Below are 24,569 nucleotides of genomic sequence, written 5' to 3' on the forward strand. Positions count from 1 at the left end.
TATGTGAGTGTGTGCATGTGAGACAGATGGTGTGTCTGTTTGTGAAAGATACGATGCGTGGATGAATGTGTGTAAAAATACAGGTTTCTTAAGAGCTATTCTTTTTTTTTTTTTTAAGAAAAGACAAAATAACAAATGTCTGCTTGTACATTATTTCACCGTGTCATGCTCTTTGTCAATATGACAGAGGAGTATTCCTGCAGAAGGCGAAGCTGCCCCAGAAAGTGAAGGGTGCTGCCCCTAGGGTTTTGAGCTGGGCATCGTGAATTCTCTTCAAGTTTTCAAAGTCCTGGAAAGTTTTGATAAGCAAATACTTTCTGGGCTCTGCTTCTCTATTGGCTGTTTCTTCACCGCCAGATTTTGACACAAATAATCTGATTGAAAAATCAGGGAGGGGAACAGGGGCAGAAAAACTGAGAGAGAAAAAAGGAGAAGTATCTATTTCAGCAGACTGCGACTAAGTGAAAAAGTGGAAGAGGAGTCCAGAGAGAAGACGACGTCTCGCTTGTCTGGGGAGGTTTCAAGGCGAATCCAGTAAAGCACAGTCCCCCAAACAGGTGATTGATTTATTCTTTTAAACACTTTTAATTTCACTGTTTTTCTCATTTCTCTGATATGTTTTTCTAAGCTTTTTCTTCTTCTTTGCTTGTGTTTGCAAATGTGTAACATATTCCATTGTCTAAGTCACTTGTCCTGAGGAATCCTTAATGATAATGGTTCACTTAATTCAAATTAATCAAACTGTTTTAAAATTATATACCATATACTTAGTTCACTCTCACATGTGAAAATGGTAATACTAGAACAAAATATTGACGATGTGACAATGGTCTCAGATACCTGTGTCCCAGCAAGCTCCATGTAGCAGGAATAGTTTCTAGATGTAGACTTTTGTACTTAAGCATTGAGGAGAGGGCATACTATATCTTTCCTTTTAATTGCTCTTTTACAGGGCCAGACCTTTAAATTCAGAAAACAGCACACCTCTGCTGACATCAGTTAATCTGTGCCAGTTTTGCTAGATGAGAATTCAGTCTCTCCTGTTTAGGATTTTTGCTTCAAATCTATCTTTTATTTTATTATTTTCCCATCCTCTGTAAGTATAGGCTGATTAGTGTAACAATTTTTAGCATATGGAATTAGCTATTTATAGACGCTCCTCATATACCACCAGATTGATTCAATACATTAAGCAGGAAAGCAAATGATCTGCAAGTCCACACAGTAAGCGCATCTATACGTTAAGGGGACATAGAATTTGTTAGATTGCACTATATACGTCTGTTTATCTATGGAAGCCTAAGGTAAAGTTTGCTAAAGCCAGTGGCATTCCCACCATCACTAGGGGCTAAATGAGGTTTCTAAAGAACAAATGCTGAAATTATATTCTAAACATTTTTTTCTAGATACTACAGATGTACAAGCATTTCCGTTCCACTTCTTGGACAAAATTTCCACCATAGTTTGCTACCCCTGCCATAATGTATATTTGCCCAGTTTTACCACAGGAATTAAAAATGTTCTGCTCATTTTTACACTAAAAAAGCCACATTCAAAATACATTTGATTTTGCAAGGGTGGACTAGTGAAGGCATGATTAATTTTGTTGTAAAGAGCTGAAATTCTTTGTGAATATGACTTCATAAGAGTCAGGAGTCCATAAAAAGTCCAAAAAACTCTTATTTTATTTGGGGTCTTAAAAATTTCAGACACAGGTCATGTTCTGTTTTGTGCTTTTTTCTTCAAAAATGTAGTCTTCTGAAAGACTATTCTTTATTTTGGAAGCTTCACCTTTGCCAGAAAGAACAGAAAAAAAGCAATATTAAGATTAAAATATAAATTAAGCAATGGGAAGGAAATAAGCCTCTTTTAGCCTAAAACTTTGTGCGCTCATCAACTTATATGCACATGTATCGATTGCAAGTTAAAATTAAGTATTTCTGCTGAGTGTAGTGGGAAAAAGGGTTTCATCTCTACAATTAACCTTGTAAATTCAAAAATAGGATTACTTGAATTTAGAGGAAGATGAAAGTCAGCTTTAGAATGGAACTTACGCTGCAAATTGGGTTCCCGATTCAGTGTGGCACAATCCCACAAACACCTGTTCCCAAATACAGTGTTTCGTGTTAGGAATCCTCTCACTGAGGGAACCAGAAAGAACAGCGCCATAATCTAATTCAGTGAGAACATGAATTTCTTCTAAATGATATCAAAGGGTCCAATCCTGTATGTTTGGGTACTGCAAGCTGCTGTGCAGTGAAGTGGGAGTTAAGGCTTCACGAGGAACGTAGGATCAAGTGAAATTAGGATCCTGAAGTCAGAAACCACCCCCTAAAAAAAACCCCCTTTTAATTTGGTTCTTGCACAATCTCCAGTGTTTCAGTATTACATTACAGTTTTACATGTGATACTCTGCAAAATCACCAGAGAGCATCACTGAGGATGAAGGAACTTTGAGTTTGAACATAGGAGAGGAACACACGAATGCTGGGTCCGCTTTCAGATCTGACTGGGGAATTTACAGCTAGTAAAAGAAACCCTTCTAAGGTGCTTCAAATAGTGAAGAAGGTTTTTTTCCCTTGGGTCCTTTTGGCTGTCTTTTCCTCAGGGCAGCTTACTACAACATTATTGTACAGCTACGTGAATGGTAAATAAGAATGTCAATGCTATCTGGCTACTGATTTTATACCCTGTATTGAATCAAAAAATGCCACAACACTTCCACTTTGTGTAGGCACTCCTGCCCAAGCAATGAACTCACTTGTGCACTTGCCAGTCAAGGTAGAAACTGCTGCCACAGAGGCTGGCGAGAGCAGACTCCATAAAAATAAAGTTTAATTTTTAACGAAAGGTTGAAGCTAAATTCTGTCGGAAGCTTCAATGAATTTAAGATGTAGCAGGGTCTGTTGTCCATAGCACTACATTCCTTGTGAAATATCATTAGCCATTAGTAGCAGCTGATCACTCACTACTGATAATCTTGAGTTTCAAGGAGAGATAGTATTTTTTCTCTCACAATCTGTGCTTCTAGCTTTCCTCTAACTTGGTTGTGTGAATCACAAAGACAGTCCAATGCAGTTGTTAATTAACTATGCTTTGGGCTCCCAGTTCCTGTTTTCTCTGTAAAATGGGGTGGGGGAAGGTAACTTCCTTTTGTAACGTTCAGTAATACATTAAAGATCGTTGTGCTCAGTAGAGGCCCTTATCAGCAGTCAAGATACTGGACCAAATTTGACTTTTACATATGCTGGGGCAAATGCATCCAGAAAAATCCCATTGATTCATGTGCATCTCCTCTCAACCGCCATCAAAAAGAGGGGCTGTACTTAGTGCCCTCGCACACTTAGCGTATGGGGACTACCATAAAACACTGCAAGATTGCTTATGCCACCCATCTCCAGTCCTCTGATCTACCTGGCTAACCAGCCCGGCTAATAGGCCATAGGGTCTTCTTGCTGGTGGGCAGGGAGTGCAGGCTTTCTCCCTACATTCAGAGTTACTGCCAGAGCTGCTGCCTCCACTGTGTAGGAAGCCCAGGGAAATTAACTGGTTAATTCAGGCAGAGAAAGCCAATGTCTAAAGCTTGCTGGTATGAATACCCTCCATTGTGGACACAGTCCTGCCCCACCACATGGGAAAATCCCTTCAACATGAGTGGAAATTCCACGTATAGAGTTTGTGGCAGGACCTGGGGCAGAGTGCAGAGTGCGGCTCCAGGCACAGACACCCCATTTGGGCCTGACCAAGACCCTCTGAGCTAAGCACTTCTGCTAGGATCCATGGTGCCCAGGCTCAGCAGAGCACATTGCTAAAAGGGTTATACCCGTTGCAGAACACGCCTGTGTTTGTACTGAGCTGGAAGTATTTCTGTGCCCGCAGCCTTTCGCCAGGCAGAGATACACTTTATGATACTTAGAAGGAACCTCCGGAAGAGTAAATACAGCAATGTACTTCAGCGTCCCTTCCCTCAAGGGCATACTGACGGTTCATTCTTGGTACTGTTTTGTCCTCTTTCTAAAATTAAATTAACAAATCTACTCTTGGCCTCTGTTTTCTCTTATTCATCTCAAGTTACATGCAAATTTCTTGGGAAAAGATGAAGAAAAACAGGTGAGTCATTTCAGAAGAAAAAATGGCTGGAGACACCAAGAGTTATCCCCAAAGTCATAAAAGAAACTGGGAATGCTGGACCAGATTTAAAAAGACAGCTATAACTGCATTTCCAAAGGCAGCTGGGCTGGTGAGCACCTGACTCTCACCCACAGCAGTGGGCTTGGCAATCCACCTGTCCACAGCAGACCTCGCTGGGTGAATTCCCCCGTACATGTACCTGCAGCCGTAGGCACCACTGTAAATGTGCCCTCGGACCTTTAAACAAAACATCACTGGGCTATGTAATTATATTTAGCATGCAGGCACTTCTGAACCCTAGGGAGCAGACCTTTTCCATCCCTGGCTGTTTGGGATTCCAGGAGCCCAAACTGCTCTGTCCTGACTCACACAAATGTTTCAGGTCATTCTTACTTAACCGGAGCAAACTTATTTATTAAAAAAAAAAAAAAGAACAAAGTAGGCTACTCTTCAACAGCTCTCAGGAAAAAACCAAAACTTAATAATGTACTTTCCCATCAACAGAGAGCCAGGACTTACTGCTGACTTTTCATATGAAATATAGCAAGATTTGCTTTTAATGCCACTGTCCTGAACAATTACAAGGGAAAATGCAAATACATATGCAAATAAGGTGCCAGCTGATATTGCCCTACACAGCTTTGAGCCTGTTGTCATACTGCCTACACAAGAACAGTTACTAGCCATGGGGAACGGGCACAGGGCGGGCTGGGTTCTGGGTAGTAAAGATAACAGATGCATTGCAAGAGAATTTTGTGTGATTAAGTTTCAGCATTTTATGTTTGTTCCTAACCCGTCATTTCAACGGTCTGTGATATTTGAGTCAGATCCAAAAGGTAACCTCTCTCACCCAGCATTTTGGCTCTGCCTCTGCTTGACTGTTGTTTGTCAGCCAGAATACAAAATACTCAAGCTATGGCCAACAAGAAGGAAACCCACCACACATCACGGCTGTGGTGATTTTCCGCTGCGCCTCTGCTATTATTGATGTTGTTTCTATAATTATTGTGTAGCAATTTCACAGAGGAGCCCACCTCGTAGCTTGGGACTGCGCTCTTCTAGGTGCGATAGAAACACTAAGACAGACCCGTTCTTAAAGGGTTGATGTCCAACCCACGGTTCCCACCGTGTCCTCTGTGGGAGGGTAAGGTCAGAGGTGCACCGTGTCCTGTAGCCAGAGCAGAGAGCTACAACAGAGAGATCCTGCTCCTAATGTATCTTTGCCACAGACACAGTTCTGGTCTGTAACACAGCACTCAATACAATATAAAGATAGCAATAATCCTTTGCCTCAACCTAGGGGTAGATTAGGAAGTGTAATTTGTAAGGAGTATGCTGTAATCTGCAATCCCATCTTTGGTCTGCTGTCCCATCTCTACGTTTGGTGGCAGAGACTGTCTGGCAGTAAGTTTTTTCACTTAGCCCCCTCCACAGCTATGTGTTTTCCCCAGAGTTGAGATCCATCAAGCACCTAAACCCAAGCAACCACTCCCCCCTCTTCAGCTGGACCTCTGAGATGAACTCTCTGTCTCTGCAGCAGAAGGGTTTTAATCCTCATCACTCCTGCATATAGACCTGATGTGCTGGGGAAACAAATGAGAAATTATCCCCCAAACCACAGAGATTTACCTGCTGTTTTTCTGTGTTTCTGCCCAGGCAGTGAATGGAAAATGCCACGTTCCTTTTTGGTGAAGAGCAAAAAGGCTCATAGCTATCATCAGCACCGCTTTGTGGAAGATGACCTGCCTATACTCACGTGGGATCCAATAACCTCTCCCTTCACTGGTGAGTCAATCCGTCCACTGAGCTTGTAAGAATACACCAAGGCAAATCAATAATTGAGTAGGCAAGCTAAGGGAGTAGGATGAGTGAGCTAAAGAGCAACTAAGGGCTTCCCATGGGGATGTCAGTCTAAGGACAAACTGATCCCCTGCTGTGTGCCCTCTTTCTCTAGGCCAAATCCACACTGTTCCACTGAAACCAAATTTAGAATCTCCCTTTTTTTTCCTGCTGGGTTGCTGGGGAGATTTGAGATACAAGATTGCTGTGTGGTGTTGGTCACACTTGGGAAAGATGGCCAACTTCAGGCAACTAACAATTTGGGAAAGAGCTTGTGCTTGGTTGTCAGTCTTCTACAAACTCACAACTCTGCTACCTCCATCTTGGGCTTGCTATGTTCACTGCCCACATTCTCTCTGGACCTACATCTTCTCTACCTCAGTGTGCTACCACCTCCTCCTGCTGTTTTGCAAGGAAGATCTCTGACTGTGAGAGGAGTCCTGCACACTCACAGGTGAAGGGCCAACCAACACTGCTTCTGCCTATGCCTGCTGTCCTCCCTCTGCTCCTGTTCAGGCTCTCCCACAGCCATCCATGCAGTGGCAGGGCCACAGCAATGGCAATTATCTTCTTCCTTCATGCACCATTCAAATTTTCCTTATTCAAATCAAGTATCAACTTACCCTTTGTTCTAGCCCTGGCTATCGAATTAGAGTCCAGCCCTATGATAAGTTTGATAAAAAAGAAAGGACGTGACATTTTCATTTCAATTCCTGCCATTTGTTGTGTCTCTCTGGTGCACAAGAGGGTTTGGATAACAGATGAATACATCCTTCAGCACCCCAGTCCCATCTCCAGCAGAAAGGAGGCACATGCGTTGGATCTCTGTCCATTTTAGACTTACTATAAAGTCTACTTCTAACAAGTGCTGGTTGGTCTCTTTAAGGGCTGGGACAAGCACGAAGAAATGGGAGTATGGGCAGGAGGAGATGAGGCTCTGTGGTCACCTTTTCAACTGTGTAAGCAGTTACCTCCCCTCTCTGCTTCCCTACTTGGCTGTCCATAAATTCAGGTTAACAATACCAAACTCGCCTAGGAGAGGGGTGGGGAGCTTAATAAGTTAGTGATTGAGAGTTACACAAATGAAAATGGTTTTAAATAGGGACATTATTCTTACAGACATGTGGCCTTCTAGGGTTAATTTTCTCTAACTATACAGGGTATCAAGGGTCCTGTAATTTCTTCCTGCCCCCCTCTACCTTGCCTATCTCATCCTGCTTGGAATTTCCCTTTGTCAGCAGTGGACAGACCTTGATTGCTGTGCTGATTGCACCACTCTGCACTTATTCAGGGAATTGAGCATGGGCTCACGTATCCAAGCATGAGTTCATACATAAGTACAAAACCCACCTTAACAGACTCTTCTCTTAACAGCTAGAATAAACTAACTGTGACACTACGGTGTGATTACAGCCATAGGAGACAAGACACTGGAGGACATCAAGAAACAGGACCTGGAATATGTGGTTCCAAAGCAAGAAAAGGACCCATCTGAACTGAAGGAAGAAAGCATCCCTGTCCAGTACCTGAGCAGGATGCTGCCAGGCCCATCAGCTCAAGGTCTGCTACCCAAGACCACAATTTCAAAAGAGGTCAGGGCTGGGCTGGCTTATGGAGCCCCTACAACTGGGTCCAGATTTTCAGTAAATGGCAGCTCTTATTTTGACATCAATGGTCAAACTTTTCCCTGGCAGAGCTCATCAAAAGCATTCTGTATTTCCCTTTGTGATTCTGGTCTAGATCAGCATCTCCCTGCAGGATGATGCTATGATACCTAATGAGTGAGCCTCCAAATCTCAAGGACTAATGCAGCTTTGTGCTACATGGGTCAAGGCAGGTGTCCACATGATACTTGTTCAAACACTACATGAAGCAGGGCTAGTAGGGGGGTTCATATTCCCTTAGCATCCCCTCTCCTTTGACTGAAATCAGATTGAAATCTCCTCAGATTGAAATCAAAGTCATAATAGGAACTTTGTGTGGGGATCAGGATTTGAATCAAATCAAAGAAGGAGGAGTTATCAACTGCAACGCCCAAGGTCAGGCAAGACATTAAATGGGGGGGATGGTACCTGGGGAGCTTTTTTACTGGTGCCCAGCTACAGGCAATGGCATGACACTCACTTCTCCTTCGCAGATTCAGAGATGGCCATCCCAGGTCTGCAGATCAAAGACTGCGCTAACACAACAAGCACCCCTACCTTCTACAAAACCAGCTTTTCTTGGGATGCTTTCCATTTTCCATACAGCTACCAACAGATGTCTTCCACCATGCAGTCAGCCCTCCTGGAACACCCAGTTAGCCTGTATGGAAGCCACCTCCTGCCAAGCACCGAGCCCCCTCTGGATTACAGCATGCATTACTCCTCGGACTTGGAGACCTACCACTGTGTGAAGTGCAACAAGGTGTGTCACAGAGGAGAACCTTAGAGACGGGGAGGGGCTGGAGTGATTTTCATTGCATACATCAGTGTTTCACTGGGTTACACCAAAGTGCAATGCATGCGGCTCAGAATGGTACCTACTTGTTCTCCTGACTAGGGGACAAGGGTGCTAGGAAGGATGCAGTTCACGTGGCCCACGAGAGGGAAGATTCAAATAAAGAGAAGGAATTGAAAACAGAGAGGGAGACACAGCTGCCTTATGTCAAAAAAATCACTGGCATTTTGTTTTGCAGGTATTCTCCACTCCCCATGGACTAGAGGTCCATGTCCGAAGGTCTCATAGTGGGACCCGTCCCTTTGCTTGTGAAGTATGTGGTAAAACCTTTGGACACGCTGTAAGCCTGGAGCAGCACACCAATATTCACTCCCAGGTGGGTAACATGATTCCAGAGAACCAGCTGTCCGGACCTGATGAGTGTTGGACCTTAGCTGTTGTTTACTCCATTATAAAGGAAGTGACATTTCCTAGGTTACAAACGTGATGGCTTTCCTGTAGCACCCAATGACAGTGGTAGGAGCTCTGAAGGCCATAGATCATAGATCTTGGCCTCACAAATCTCAGACTGCCCTTGAGAATTCCTTGGATGGGAGGGGAGGATCATTGCTACTGGTTCTTCCGTGCCTCGCCTCCTCCTAAAGGGTGCAGGAGTTTGGATCACAAGATGTAATCCATTTCCATAAGTAACCCTCCCCACCTTCTCTTTGTACCGTACCTAGCATGTCAGTCCATGAGCTGAGGAGATTTGCTTATCAAATCTACTATTCTCGAGACTCTTAACACTCTTCAAGCTCTGTCACATGTCTTGCAGCCACAGACACCCCATGATTTTCTTTCCCTAACAGGAAAGAAGTTTTGAGTGCAAGATGTGTGGGAAGACATTCAAACGTTCTTCCACCCTCTCCACTCATCTCCTGATCCATTCAGACACACGGCCCTATCCCTGCCAATATTGTGGCAAGCGCTTCCACCAGAAGTCGGATATGAAGAAACACACTTACATCCACACCGGTGAGAAACAAAATATTCCTAATAAGAGAATGCAAATTAGAGTCCATCGTGTTGAAACACATACATAGTCCCTAGACACAGAGGTATTGGACTGGGGAGGAGTGTCCAGAGGCACTGGGAAGTCATTCTTCCCTGTGCGGTAAGACAGCCAAAGGTCTAAGCATCACCAAGATGCATGTCCTCCTCTGTGGGACAAGGAGATGGTTATTGACCAGCCTCCAGTGAGTGTCAAGGCTGTACCCAGCCCTGGATGCAGGCAGGGCCTGGCTCACACAGCTGGAGAGGACTCCTCTGGTGCTGGAGCAGAGTGCAGATGCTTAGCAGGACAGCTGGGCTGGCAGCACCCTGCTGCCCGAACACAGCCAGTTGGGTCTGAGTCTGCTAAAGGGCAGTTCTATCCCCCTTCTCTCAGCTGTTAAAGTATTGCTTACAATTTTCTCTGCCCTGCAGGGGAGAAGCCCCACAAATGCCAGGTATGTGGCAAAGCCTTCAGCCAGAGCTCCAACCTCATCACTCACAGCCGCAAGCACACCGGCTTCAAGCCCTTCAGCTGTGAGCTCTGTGCCAAGGGCTTCCAGCGCAAGGTGGATCTGCGGAGGCACCGGGAGACCCAACACAGTCTCAAGTGAGGGCTGGCACCAGGTCTTTGCTGGAGCTCCCACTGCCAGTGCACGCTCCAGGGAAGAAGACTCTCCCCAGCATTTCCATCCAGCATCAGGCTGCCCATCTCATAAAACTCATATAGGTTCCTATGTTCCCCTGGGGACTGGCAAAGTTGACATTGGCTTTGGTGTTCTGGCAGCCCAGGACCTTGCACATCCCAGTAGGTGACAAAGAAACCTGTGGGAGCTCTCGCTTTTCAATTTTAACAGGTACCAGCCCAGATCTGACATCACCTGCTCAAGTGCAAATCCAGAGGAATTCCTCCAAAGCCACTATTACTCTGGGTTTACACAGTGTGCAGAATCCGGTTCATCAGACTGACCAGCAGTGAGGTGGGAACTCCTGGGCTAGTGGCAGCAACAATCTGTGCCAAGCTAGTGCTGTACCCATGTTCTGCTTTGATGGTTAGGAAGATAAGGCTAGGACATGCAAATAGATTGCATTCAGTGAGCTGTGTTGAACCTGGACAGGGCCTCTGCAGAGACTTGCCCAGGTCATAAATTCTGGCAACTGACACCTAAAGTCATTTTCTTTCAGCAGAACATTTACTGTGATCAAATGACAAGTTAACTGTGTTGTATTTTTAGCTTGGAGTGGGAGGAAAATACTGAAAAATCAGCTTCTATCCGTAGCTGATAACAGGGGTCTCCACATGCATTCCTCATACGCACCGTGCTGCAAAGATCCTGGGTTAGTGGCAACCAAGCGAGCTCTGGGAAGAGCCATGCCACAGCACTAGGCATAAACTAATAAGCCCCATGTCTCAGTACCATGCAAGAGAGACTGGCTGCTCTTGGAATCCAGGCTGGTATGTCCCACAATATTTCACTGCATGCTGGACATACCGATTTAGAGCTGTCCTGGGCAGTCCTGTGTCACTGCATGGTCAGGAACGGCCCTTGGATATCGATGTCAAGGGCCAGAGTTCTGCTTTCCAGCCACTCTCTTAAAGGAGGAAGTGACCTAGGCTATACGCAGTGACATAGTATGCAGGTGCCTTACACATATTATACAAACAGAGCAGTGGTATTTCCTCCTTCTTCCAGGTCTAGAGGTTGAAGCAAAGGACTGGAACAAGTAAAGAGCCAGTTCCTCTCCAAGCTCTGCTACATTCGCACTATATGGCAAGTGACTGCACTGGGTTTTTATTTCTCCACCCCCCCTGGTGATGTGGAGTCATTCACTCAGGTCTGTAGAGTCCCTTGAGTTCTTAACAGGAAGGACAAAGTATTATTGTAGCATTAACAAGACAAGAGCTTTCAGTTAAGCAGAGCACTGTAGCAGGGCACAGCCCACTCCATAACTACATGCCTGAACACATGGCCTTGGACAATGACACCAGTGGGAATTAGCCTGGAGAACTGTGGCACTAGCCATTTCACTCCAAATGCTTACAAAAAGCTGCCATCATGGGCAAAGAAGAAACGGTCCAAGTGGAAAATTCATTTATCGCCAGGAGAGATGATGTCTGTCCTACACTCAGTTACACCACTGTAAATCCAAAGTTATTTTTCTAAGACCTAAAGTGTACTTGCCCCTGTTTTATGCTGTGCCTAAGCTGTTAGTCATTAATATGCATTCTGGAAGCTCAAACCAGAGTCTGTACTCCTGGCTTTACTTGTACACTGTAAATATGTATTTATACTTATTTTAATGTATATTTTTATTGCACTATACCAGACAGTGACAACATGTACAGGCCTGCTGGTATTTATATGATAAATCTGTTCCCTCCCAATAACTGGACTAACGCAGTGTATTTAATGTTAAAAACATCCATTTCAAGAAAGGCTCATACTTGGCCGTGGAGCTGCAAGCAGTGGGGATGGAGGGGGAGAGAAGGGAAAGAATACAGCACTGCCCCACACGGTTTGAGTGGAAATAAAGATGGAAATTCACATGCAGGACAGGGCTCCTAAACTTAGATATCAAAGCATTCAAAGTCAGGGAGCAGGGGCCTATGGGCTACAGAACAGCCACAAACAACGCTCCATGCCTGGGATCAGGGGACATTTATCTACAGAGTGATGGCAAGTCAGCTCTGCAGAGCAAGAGGGCTGTGCAGCTACAACCACATCAGATGACACAGGCTTGTGTGCCCAGCAGACAGTGTTACCAAAGCCCCCGTTAAAACTCTGCTGTCCTTTCCTGGGTCACGCCAGAACCTGCTGAGGGCAGGGACTCCAGGGGAGGTGTATAACCCGTGACAGAACTGGGCTTAGGGAACTGGACCCCAGGGCCTGACCATGACACCAGGCACACACACACGTGTGAACACTCTCACACGTGTACACATGCACAAGCCTTACTCAAGGTAAAGTCATTTCAGCTTATTAAAACTGCTGCCAAAAATGCAAACCATGTTTGTTATTCCCCTTGTCCTTCACAAATCTGCAAACAGAAATATTTAAAGAGCATGTCAGCGTCTGAACTGCTCAGGAGCAAACACCCTCCAGCCCCAAAACACATGGGCACACCAGCACAGACTTCCCCGTCTGTGTCCTGGGGACAGCAGGTGTGTCTGACTCATCTGAAACACCCCAATTTTGGCCATTCTGGAGGGAAGTGCTGGCACCCACTGATCAGCACCACGGCAAGACTGCCTGTAAAACAACTCATAAAAACAAATCAGACAGCTGGTTCTTCTGAGCCTGCTGAACAAGAGCTACTGTATCCATTAGATTTCCATTCCTATCTTTGATTTCCATGGTACAGAGGAGGTATAACCTTCAACGGGCAGCTGGGGCCTTCTGTCCTAAGGCTGTGCTTCTCCAGCCTGCTTCTCCCTCCTGACAAAGCACAGATCACCCCACTCCTGTCTTTTATTTCTCCAGAACTCTAGGGCAGGCAGCTGCTTTCACCATTTTTGTGGTTACAAGCCCAGAGATTACTGAAGAGCACTTACACCGGAGGAGACAGTGTCAGCCTTACCCTTATATTTGTGATGAGCCTGGTGAGCACATCCCCAGGAGATGCAAGGACTGCTTTACGTGGGTGGGCAGCAAGTAGAGAAGCAGACTGGGATGGCCCTAGGCCATGCTGCTGCAGAGCTGTGCTCAGGAAAACGTGTCTGTGGCCAAAGCAGCTGGGGGGGCAGGCTGACCCCTTCCCACAGGGGCTGGGAGTGTATCTCCAGAAACACAGGCTGTGGGTGGAGGCCAGCTGGAAAAGGTGCCAGCAAGACAGTACGGCTGGAGTCAGGACATGACCTGAGAAGGGAGGAAGAGGAGAGGGAATTAACTTGCAGAGTTTTCCTAGAGTAACAAGGGGCCACTTTCAGAACACCAGGTAATGCTGCTGGGCCCCGTCCTTCCTTGAGGACTATGGATGTCAGCAGCCCGAAGGAAAAACTAGGCAGAGCCCCACAGCCCCACGTTGACTGCAATCCCTGATCGGGGAGAGCTGTCTCCTGAGGATGGAAGGACCCAGCTTGGCTCTGCTCCGGAGCCGACAGCAGCATGCTGCATGGTTCCCTGGGCTTTCATCCGCACCGCCTGTAGCTCTGGAAATGCAGGTGAAGGAGCAGGGAAGGATCTGGCATTACCCAAACCTCACCCCACCAGGCTGGGGGAGAGCCTTCCTCTCCCAACACACACCAGCCATGGGCAGGCCTGCTGCATGGAGCAGCAAAGGGCTTCCCTGATCCTTGGAGCTACTGAATCCACACAATGGGTACCCAAGGATGCTCAGCACCTGTCGGGATCAGGCTGTGGCTGTCACCAGCTCCAAACACACCCGGCCTTGGTCTCCAGCCATGCAAATCCTCCCCAGTTCTGACTGCTCTGAAAACACCCCTTTCCCACCATCTCCGCTTGCACCAAAAAAAAACCCCAAAAAACAACAAAACATTCTGGTTGGTCAATCAAGGAAACAGATAAAAAGCAAAATCTCAACTAATCTTTGTGGCTGAAGAAAAAGCTGATTGGTTTTGCCTCTCTCTTGAGCCCGCCCTGTATCCTGTACTTCCCCAGCCCTCTTCACACCTTCTTCCCTTTATTGCCAGGGAAAGAAAATCCTGGTCTTTGGGCTGTTTTGTTTAGCAAATGAGAGACATGCAAAGCAATAACCTCAGGCATCTGTCAGAAGGAGAAAGGTGACTCTGTGTCTTCCAGACAGCCTTCAAGCACCGAGTGCAGCAGCCCAGAAATATTATGAACAAGGGTGGATTTAAGTTTGGACACGGGATGCATCTTTCTCTTCCTAATGAAGACAGAGCCACGGGACACCTGCAGGAAGCAGAGGTGTGTTCCCAGCTAGCACAGCATTACACTGGAGCTTATCTTCAGGTTGTATTAACCTCCACAGAGTGGAATCCTAGAGAAGGCAAAACCTTGAAGTTTTCATGTTGTGTTGGCAATGGTTAGGGAAGGCCTAAAAGGAACAGAGAGAAAGGACAGGGAAGAATTAGGCTCCAGTTGGGTACAGGTTGTATTGGAAAAAAAAAAAATTTACATGCTGAGTCCAGTTGCTTCCCGCCCTAGACTTCACGAGAAAGCGTTTTCAGTGAAAAAAAAAGATAAGAGCAGAGTCCCTTGTCCTCGCAGCAGGGCCACACAGTTGTAGGTGATGGGGACACACCAGTGGGTTAGATCTAGCCCATCAGCACAGCACACAAGGGGAAACCTGAAGGCTTTAGGCAATCTCCCAGAAATAGCTGCATACACACATTTCCTTGCAAACATTCCTGCCTGCCATTAAAGGCCTAACCTGGGAACAGATAGGGAGCTTGACCTGCAAAGCTGCTACAGAATAAAAAAAGTACACCACACACAATTTTTTATCACTTATTCTGCTCAAAAAGCAGAGATGTTTTTTCACTTTTGCCCTGGCATAGCATGCGCACACAGAGAAGACAGCCCAGAACAGCCACACCAAAATTATTCAACAACAGTTAAATCAGTCTCTGTGCTGGATGAGACCTAAGAAAACACAGATCCCTGCAGAGTTCCTGAGCCACCATTTTCAACTAACAGTCACCATGGACACCCTGATCGTAAGGCTGCAACCCTGAACTGAGACTTGAGATCTGCCACACGTTTCCTGCATGACCTCGGGCAAGACGTGAGCGCTGGATTTCTGAAGTTGTTCAGCGCACTATAAAGCTCACAAAAAGCTTCACCCCATCTGTGAGAAGAGGATAATAATTCCCCCTCTCCCCTTCATTTCACTTGTTTATTTCAACGGTAAGATAGTCAGGAATGGGACTGCCCCTCCTTATCTTCCACATACAGCACCTTGCACAGCCTTGATCTCAGCTGGAACGCCTAAGTGCTACTGCAATACTAATAATGACCGATAGAAACTTAATTCAGCAAAGCAACCCAATTCTGTAACTGGCTTGGAAAGAAATCCTCCAAGCGTGCACAGCGAGACCGCTACGTTAAAAACACTAAACTGTCAAATGAGCGGCGAAACAGGGTGAGCAGAAACACAGAGAGGATAAACCAGACATGAGCAGCATTTACACTGGTGAATAATATTCCTGGGAGAGAGACAGAGCTGGATACGGATGCTATGAACAACCCACTTGACGCCTCATTTTAAAGGTGTTGCTTCAATACAAGCATTTTTCAATCTGGTCCTTGGGCTGATTTTGACCTGTTGGCCCAAGGGTGATCTGTGTTCACCGTACCAGATGGCAAGGGAGCCAGAGAGCAAAGAGTCCCCAAGAATGGGGAAATCTGAGGCTGGGGAGGAGCTGAGGGCACACTGAGCTCAGCTTTGGTCTGATAAGTTTATCAAGCACTGCCGGCTGCTAACTGTCAGCCAGCGAAGCGGGCCTGTTAGGGAGGAGGAACAGCTCCCAGGGCAAGATAGGACAGCCCATGCCTTATCAGAGTGCCTGAGCCAAAGAGGGAACTGGAGAGTGAGCACTTTCCAACCACTTCATCTGAACAACAGACAGATTGGCAGGAAAGGCCTGTCAGCCCTTCGCTTCTGCCACCCAGGCATCAACAGGGAGCCCCTATCCATGCAAATAACCCCGGTAAGTGCAGCATGAGAGTTGCAAATGTGAACATAGGGACCTGAGGGAATGCACGGGGAAGGTTTTCTGAGGAACATTGCCCAGCGGGGAGAGTCAGATTTACAGCAAACAATTCAGATGCTTACTGAGCAAGCTGCTCCTGTTCAGTGCCCAGAGCAGCAGCTCTCCCCCACGCTGCCTTCCCTAGGTTTGGGAGGGGAATCTAGCACTTCAGAATAACACTAGTCACTAACTTTTGGTGTACTGATAATTGCTTTGTTTCCCCTTTACTGTTTCTGAAAATTAGTTAAAAGCCTCAAGTGAATAGAACAAGAAAAACCTGACCATTCCCATCTGAGCTGCAAGAGTATGGGCCAGCAAATACTCGCCCACACCTACTCCTAGGGCAGCAATAACCAAATCAATACAGCTGGAGATCACAGCAGAGACTCTCCTACATTTGTATGAGCTCCCTTGGGCCTGTGCAAGCTCCCTGTCCATATACCTCAGCCATGACAGGGAGGGTAATAAGAGATTCCACATCCCTGCGTGGCACATCCTCTGCTTGGTTTCCCTGCTGAGGATGGGCTGTGCAGGATAGAACCAGCATCAGATCAACAGCTTCAACACACCATGTTTCTTCAGCCTGTCAGACCACGCTGTTGCCAGGTCACTGCTCATTTAGACCGTATGGATAGCTGTCATCCTGCCTCCCACCCACCTTTGGGGCTTTGGCTGGGTTCAAGCTGGTGGCTTGGGTTCTGCCTATACCAGGGGTTTTTACCGAGAGCTGGCCCCAGGACAAGCCCTGAGCCTGCGCTGGGAGGATGTGTTCATACTTGGCTGCCTGGGTGCAAGTGCTGTCCCAAGCCCTCAGTGGGGTATGAGTCAGGAAACCTTCTGCAGCACTTATGTAGGCCAGGATATGTCCAACGTGAGACAGTCACTCAAAGGGTCCCTTTCTGGTAAATAACATATCTAGGAAGCAATTTAGCTCCTCCTAAAGCACATACCTAAAATAGGACAGAGGTCATGCCTTCAACGAACCTACTTCTCTCCCTGAAGAGAAAGGGAGCCTAGTATCTGTAGACATCTAAAGTTACATGAAATGAGTCACACCCCTGTGGTTTCTGCACCACTCTCAGGCCAAATTTCTCACAGCTGTTTCTTCTCCAACCCATAATCTACTGTTCTCCAGGCCATGAGCAACCTTGAAGCCATTTAATTCCCCTGTGCATCAAGGGCTCCTAAGCAAGTTGTAAATACAACAGACACATTTAGCGCTGGTCAACACAACTCTGAGGTTCAAGACTACTTCATGAAGAATGAGGAGTTAAAACCCCCTACCCCATTGATTCTGCCTTCCTTTTGAATAAATTTAAAGTAATGGGACTTTATCTTACATCCCAGGCCCTTCTATATTAGGAGCTTTGGCAGGATTTTTGGCAGTGGTCAAGTCTGCTGGTTTCTTCTCTTTATAAAATAGAAGTTATCTCTTTCCTCAGTTGGGGAAGGGGAAGTCAGAGATGATGGAACATTCCTGTTCTTGAAAGGGCCCCATCCTGAGAGTGTGGACATGGTGAACCCATGTGTCAGTCAGACATCCCTGCCCCAGCTCCTTATTTAGATATAGCCTGTAGTAGCTTGACTGTAAATCAGTCAGGCTCAATGGACACCCAGGTGTGACAGCACCTGGCAAAGAAAGCCCAGAAACTGCAGCTGCATTTTCTGATATCATAGCATCATGGAGCATGCTAAATATGAGACTCAACTCAAAGAAGGAGGATTGTATTCCTGGCTTTGCCGTTGTCAGCTGATCTGAGCCAGTCACTATCCCCTCTCTGTGTCTCAAGTTTCCCATCTGCAAAGTGAGGATAATAACACGGACATGCTCCGAGATCCACAGAGAAGAGCTAGGTAGAATTGCTGCAGATGCACAGTAATCTCATGCTGGAGCAGCACCCAGGACTGTGAAAAATCCCATAAAAAAAGGCATAAAGCATCAAAGCAAAGTCTCTGCATTGTGATATACCAACCTGATATGCAGTTTTCACTTTAAAATCTTTTCCCAAATTTGAGTAGGAGAACTAGAAATGGAAGTCAGGTCACCTGGACTTCCAGTCTTGTTTCTTAACCAGCTTTCTACCTTACCTCCTTGAAGTATAATTTTAAGGAAAACATCCCAAGTTAAAACACTGTTCTTGGGAAAAGTATCATGTACTATTGGTAAGATTTTATTTCCAAGTTCTGGAAGATGGTCACAAAAATATGCACAAAACTCATTTTCTAGTGCCTTACATTAAAGGCAGAGCTGACAGAGCAAAAACCCTTTTGTTTCAGACTGAATGCACACGGGACAACTGAGGTTTCCCATTTTAACTGGAACTTAAGGAAACAATTAGCTAGAAAGTCAGAGCGCCATGTTCACGTGCTTGCTGCATAGTGCCACAACAGTGGTGTTGGAGGACTCAGATATTTCTTACTTCTTATCTTCTTTAATGATGCTCCTCATTTAAATAGCAAATTCTGCCTAAAGATCTCAGAATGCTCCACAAAGATGGAAACACCTTATCTCTGTTTTACTGCGAGGAAACCAAGAACCAGGTAGAGAGAAAGTAGCTCAAAGTCATACAGAGAGTGAGTGAAAGACCTAGAAAGTAAAACAAGGCATTTTAGCTCCCAGATCTTATTTTGATCATTAGGCAGCAGGCAAAATTCATACAAACAGTTGTGTAAGTTGTACCAGTGGAATTTTGTGCATCCTCTCCAAATAAACAGGCTTATGACTGTCTTGGAGCCCTGGCACATCTTTGCTCACACTACACCTTGCTACTGCAAGTCTGGAAGCAGCTACTCCACACTATATTTCAAGCCAAATCCCTATTTTCTTAAATATGTGTTCCCACTGAGGTGGGCACAATATACAACAGTTGGCAGGATTTAGCCCCTAGCCTGCAAGTTCTCTCAACAGCATCATTATACATTTTGCAGGACATACAACACAAACTTTGTGGTTGACGGTTCAATAATTTATATTTTTGGGGCACCACCTCCTCAGCCCCACTTCCTCAATCCCAAAGTCCCCAGCAATCTTAGCTCGGAAGGGAATGTGACTCAGGCCTTCAACTGAAGGGCTGTCATCTGCAAACCCTGAAGACTGGATGTGGCCGTGGTTTTATCACTGGCCACCAGCTGCCTCTAGAGCTCTTGCCTCCTCCCCAATGATTCAGCAAATCTTCTTCGAGGAGAAAAACAAGCAGGCAAGTGAACAAATCACAATGTCAGATTACAAAGATGAGCGGGCAAAAACTGCGTCTCAAAGGAGGGAGATAAAAGCTGGTGAAGTTGCACGATCCAAGGACTGAAAGGCCTGTCAAAGACTTTTTTTTTTTTTGGAAGGAGGCAATAATAATGTGAAAAATAAGGTTGTAACTTGGATTCTTTACACTGTGAAACATTGCTAACAATAAAAGAGATCACAATGTGGAAGGAAATGAAGCATATTCTGCCCTCTGCTATCTGGGCATTGCACAGGGCTGATATGGATTTTTACTGGTATAGCTGAAAGCTGAATAGTCCATTCTGGTTTACACTGGAACAAAGTTCCACCAAACAAACTATTTTCAGGAGTTTCTGGTCTCCATAGCCAAGATTTTCAATAGTTTGGAAGCCCCATTATCAGGCACTTTGAACATCACTGTTCCTGAAAAAAAAGTTCTGTAAGTCATTTGGTATCTAAGGTGTTGCAGAGGGCAGTTAGAAATAATGTTCTAACTTCTGACAGTTTTGGCCACTGTATCATATTTATATATTATAACCCTTTTCCATAAACATTTTTTTTCCTGCTGTAACTGCTCCTCAGATGGAACACAGTGTCAGCTTAACAGCTCATAGTACACAGTCTGTAGAAGAGAAAGTAAAGAAGAAACTTCAGCCAGACCTTAGCTAGGAGACGCAATATTTCCCCTAATGGTATTCAGTCCAGACACTCCAGTCAGAGCCCACTCTTCCAAGAATGCCATGAAATCCCAATGAAAAAAAAAAAAGTTCACAATTTAGGGAGAGCTCATGTCATGTTTGTGGAATCTCTTAGCCCGCTGATATCTGAGAGACACAGAGATACAGCCTTCCACTAGATTAAATGCAACACAAAAAATAAGCACAGAAGAAAAGGGAGCTCGGGAACCGTGTGTAGGGGTATTGTGGATGGATAAACTGAAGCTGACTTTGGTCTCACATTGCTTTTACACTCCACCTGATTTACCTCATTAACCAGCAGAAAGATCAGTGTTTTGACACTGCAATACAGGACTGACTTACCTTGCTATGAGTTTGTATATTCTCCATGAATATTTATGTATTCACCTCACCAACAACTTACAGCTCACGAAACCTCCTTGCCCCCTCTCCGAGGGCTCCCAGAGGGAGCAGGGTTTTGGTGAATGCACTTACAGTGCCTGCTGCTCTTCCCTAGGAAACACAAAGGAAGCAACCACAGCACAAGCCAGAAGACCTCCTCTCAAGCTCACCCAGGGAGTTAATGCTATGTAAGCCAGGTGTAAATAATGCCAGAATTGTCTCCTTTTAAAGCATTTCCCTGTGCAGTGCTGCTACCTGCTCTCACAGGTTTGGGGGTTTCCTCTCAAGTCTAACAATAATCAGGTGTGCTCTTAAAGCTCAAGTGGCAGAGCCAAGGGAATTACAGTTTTTAAGCTGAAAAAGGGAGACCTTGTCACCATGTTTCAGTATTTAAAGGTGGCTACAAAGAAGATGGAGACTCCGTTTTTCACAAAGAGTCACATAGAAAAGGTGTAATGGGTACAAGTTACTCTTGGGGAGATTCCAGTTGGACCCAAGAGGAAAATTTTTCAAACGAGAACAACCAGCCATTGGAATAATCTCCCCAGGGAAGTGGTGGATTCCCCAACATTGAACACTTTTAAGATTCAGCTGGACAGGGTACTGGGCCAGCTTGTCTAGACTGTGCTTTTGCTAGAAAGGTTGGACCAGAACAGTTCCCTTCCAACCTGGTATTCTGTGAGTCTATGATTCTATCAAAATGTGGTACTACTGCACCCTACAGGCTGAAAACAGCGAATATATAACTCTTTTTTAATCACAATTTCTAAGCCAGGCTCATCGAGTTGGAGAGGGAGGCCGGCTCATGGCTCCTGGGTATTTGGGGCTGGCGGTTCTGCTTCAGCCCCGTGTCAGAGATCTCACAGAATGAACACAGCTGCTGGGACAAGCAGGAGGAACAGCAGTGGCTGTAACACTGACACCCAAACACACACAAACACACACAGACATGTCTCCAACCCTGACTCAGGGACTCCATGGCGGTGGGGTGTCCCGCACGCCCCGGCTGCTGTGGGGGGGGTACCCAGGGGAAAGGGGGAGCCCAGGGACGGCGGGGGAGGTTGGTTGTGTGGGGTGGAGATGGGATGGAGACCTTCACCTGTTTAAGCTGCCACCTTGTTCTGTTGTATCCCTCTTGATTTGGCACAACAGGGGCCGGCATGCTTGAGAAGCTGCCTGGCAGAAGAAACCTCAGCGAAAGTCCGCTTGAGGACTCGCCCGGTGAGGGGACCTGGTGATCTGGTGGAGACGGCTGCCTCCCCAGCACCCTGCAGGCAGCGCGGGGGGCAGTGAGCCCGGCTGTCTGCCTGCTTCCCGTGGGCTGGAGCCGAGGGGAGAGGGCGCAGGAGGTGATGCCAAATGTTCCTGTGGCCGCGCTCACCGGCCCTGTTCCCTCCTGGCCCCCGGCTGGTTTTGCCAGAAGAACAATCTGTGAGATCTCCCACAGGAAACATCTTTCATTTTCTCACTGTAGGCCTTCATCGGCACTTGAAAAAAAAATATTATCTCAACTGCATTTCCATCTTGCCTTGTCCCTGTACCCTGCTGAGCTGCAGTAACTACAGGAGAGCAAATGCAGAGGGTGAAGCCTTTTGTGCTGCAAATGCATTTTGTACCGCTTAGTAGCCAACTGCCCGAGGGTTTTCTGTCTGATAGTACAGGGGTCATTGTGCAGCTGGATGTAGTTTTGCAGGTTTTTTTTTTTTTTAAATTTAAATTTTCTCAGTGGTGTCACAAGAGTCTTTTATGGTCACCACTATGTGACTCCAAAATCCACAGGGAGATGGGGCCAAAGTTAAACCAACCCACTGCTCACATGGCTGAGTCCCTTCTGTTCTGAAATCGAGCACAAATTTCCATTTTTGTCTGTTCCTGTGAAGGCCCAAATCCATACATGCCACAGGCAGAAAGCAAACCCGATCCTTTCCCTGTTTCTTCAGGAGGGATACAACAATCCCCAGGGGTTGGATGAGAACCTGGTTGGCCTCAGGATGACCCACACAACGCTCTTTGTGAACCTTGAGGACAAAGAAATCCCAACTAATCCCTTGGATGCTGCTGTATGGAACTGGAAGAAAGTGTGCACCAATCCTGTGGATAAAAAGGTGGAGGAAGAGCTGGGAAAGGTACGTGCCTTACTCCTGAGCTGGGCTGAGTGCTATACTGTGGCATGCAGACCTTGCCGAAAATTGTGGTTGTAACTATTGCTGGTTTCTCTGAAGGTTTTGTGATTGCATTTCCTGTTTAACCTTGTTAACAACTGAGATATGGGCCTGTGAATTAGGCCAGAAACCCTAATTTGGGTTCCACTCTCATTCGATATCAGCTGCTCTTTGTGCCCTTAGAAAAACACACATTTGCTTTTTCTGTTCTCTAATCTATCAAATGAGAAGGTCTGTACTGGCATATTCTGCCAGGGATACAGGAATATTTGGCTTCCTAAACAACTGCAGCTGCCCTTGAAATGATGGATGGGATAAAAATTTGTCAAGGCATGACAATGTCACGTCAGGGAAGTGAGTGGCATGTATCTGAAATGCCACTGAGGGCTATGAAATTTTCTTCCTTAGAGCTGCCCATGTTCTGAAAATAAATTTTGCAATGTGACTTCTGCAGAGCTCTCCAGCCCTTTTGGAGAGTAGACTGGCTGCTGGACGGACATTGTCGGTTTTTCTGAGGATAATGATGGGCAAATCCGAAGTCTGACTGATATAACAAGTCTCAGTAGACGTCACTGAGACTGCTGTGTGCAGCTCCATGGTTGTTTCTGTATTTGAAGTCCGTCCTGTCTGGTCTCAGAACGCAGTAAAAACCAATATCAGCATCCTCCCAGACAAGCTGAAACTTCTGTTGCCGTATTTGGCCTATTACATGGTAAGTCTGTACATCTACCCTCGTGCCTGTCTGAGGCTCTTAGGAGGCAAAGCAAGGGAGCATCAGCTGGGTGTTCCTGGTTCTCTACATCTTGTGCAGGATGCCAGGTCTCAGACCTTGGGACACAGGGTTCCCCTCTCTGATTTTCTTGAGGGCAAGTTGAGGACAAGGACTTTCTGAGGTCATCTGGTAAGTCCCTGACACAGCTGGCATCCAGTCATTGCCGTCAGATCACATCTCCCTCTTTCTAAGTGAAAGGGTTTTGTTGATCTGATACTTCTCCTCTCCCCACCTTGCTGAAGTCACTGTACCCCAAGGATCAGCCATTCACACACCAGTCCAGCACTTCTGTTACTGAGCTAGGGATACTCTGCAGGGTGCTTGCCCTCAGTTCATTTTTTTTTTTTTTTCACCTCTAGGTTACGCCCCTGATGATATGTCCATGAAAGTAAAACGCAGCACGTATAACTACAGTCTGCCCATCACTGTCAAGAAGCAAGGTATGCTGTGCCAGCAGGAGGGCTTTCTTTGGTTAAACAGGCAGTGAAGATGGCAAAGAGCAGCTGGCGTATGAGTCTGGAGAAGATGAGGATGATGAGGAGGAGGAGGAAGAGGACTTCAAGCCTTCTGATGGGAGTGAAAATGAAATGGAGACAGAAATTCTGGACTATGTGTGAACTCAGTGAGCAGCCTGGCTGCTGTAGGACAGAATCATCTCTGCTCCTGTTCCCTGAGTGCTGAGGGTTCAGCCACCATGCCCAGGGTGTGGGAAAGCAGAACTTGCACTAAGATGCTGATGACCCGTCTGCACTGCTGATGGCCATCGTTCCTGATGTTAGGGAGCCGTTGCCTGTTGTCATAACTGCTGGCTAATAAGCCCTCAAGCAAGCTCAGCAAACTCCCAGGATCTAAACCCGCTGGCAGCACACCTGAGAAGAGGAGAAGTTGCCTTCCCAGATCTCTCCATGGTGGGAAGTGCACCTTGGCCAGGTTGGTGGCCGTGTGGGGCAGGGCAAAGGTGCCCGAGGCGGTGCTGGGGGAAGCTCTCGATGCTGCTGGAGTCCCTCGGGCAGGTGCTGCCCTTCTGCTTGTCTAAGGGGAATGAAAATACTGTGCTGTGACTTCAGCATCAAGCCTCGCTGGCCATCTTGGAAATAAAGCCAGCAGGAAAAACCACTTTCTGGCAGTGAGTAATTCCCTTCTGCGGGATGTAGCGTATGTTGTCCTCACTGGCTGATGCACTTCTCAATTCTGTTTTGGCTTCCCCAGCAGTTAGCAGGGACTG

General features: G+C 46.3%; 1 protein-coding gene across 1 annotated transcript; it reads left to right on the forward strand.

Moving 5' to 3' along the window:
- Positions 1–405: 405 nt before the first annotated feature.
- Positions 406–24,460, forward strand: GFI1B (growth factor independent 1B transcriptional repressor). Its single transcript, XM_074891322.1, has 10 exons — positions 406–557; positions 5,788–5,916; positions 7,384–7,530; positions 8,108–8,376; positions 8,648–8,785; positions 9,258–9,423; positions 9,874–16,072; positions 22,351–22,536; positions 23,027–23,284; positions 23,704–24,460. The coding sequence occupies exons 2-7, from the start codon at positions 5,802–5,804 to the stop codon at positions 10,050–10,052; spliced, it is 1,014 nt and encodes a 337-aa protein (XP_074747423.1). The 5' UTR covers positions 406–557; positions 5,788–5,801; the 3' UTR covers positions 10,053–16,072; positions 22,351–22,536; positions 23,027–23,284; positions 23,704–24,460.
- Positions 24,461–24,569: the final 109 nt, after the last annotated feature.

This window comes from Strix uralensis, chromosome 21 (genome assembly GCF_047716275.1).
Source record: "Strix uralensis isolate ZFMK-TIS-50842 chromosome 21, bStrUra1, whole genome shotgun sequence".
In the NCBI taxonomy this organism is placed as follows: domain Eukaryota; kingdom Metazoa; phylum Chordata; class Aves; order Strigiformes; family Strigidae; genus Strix; species Strix uralensis.

What these genes read in the sequence shown, in the direction of transcription:
- GFI1B (XM_074891322.1), top strand. Translation starts at nt 5,802, where the DNA reads ATGCCACGTTCCTTTTTGGTGAAGAGCAAAAAGGCTCATAGCTATCAT. An exon ending in ACTGTGTGAAGTGCAACAAG is followed by an intron (nt 8,377 to 8,647) that starts GTGTGTCACAGA and finishes TTTGTTTTGCAG; the next exon opens with GTATTCTCCACTCCCCATGG. An exon ending in ACACCAATATTCACTCCCAG is followed by an intron (nt 8,786 to 9,257) that starts GTGGGTAACATG and finishes TTTCCCTAACAG; the next exon opens with GAAAGAAGTTTTGAGTGCAA.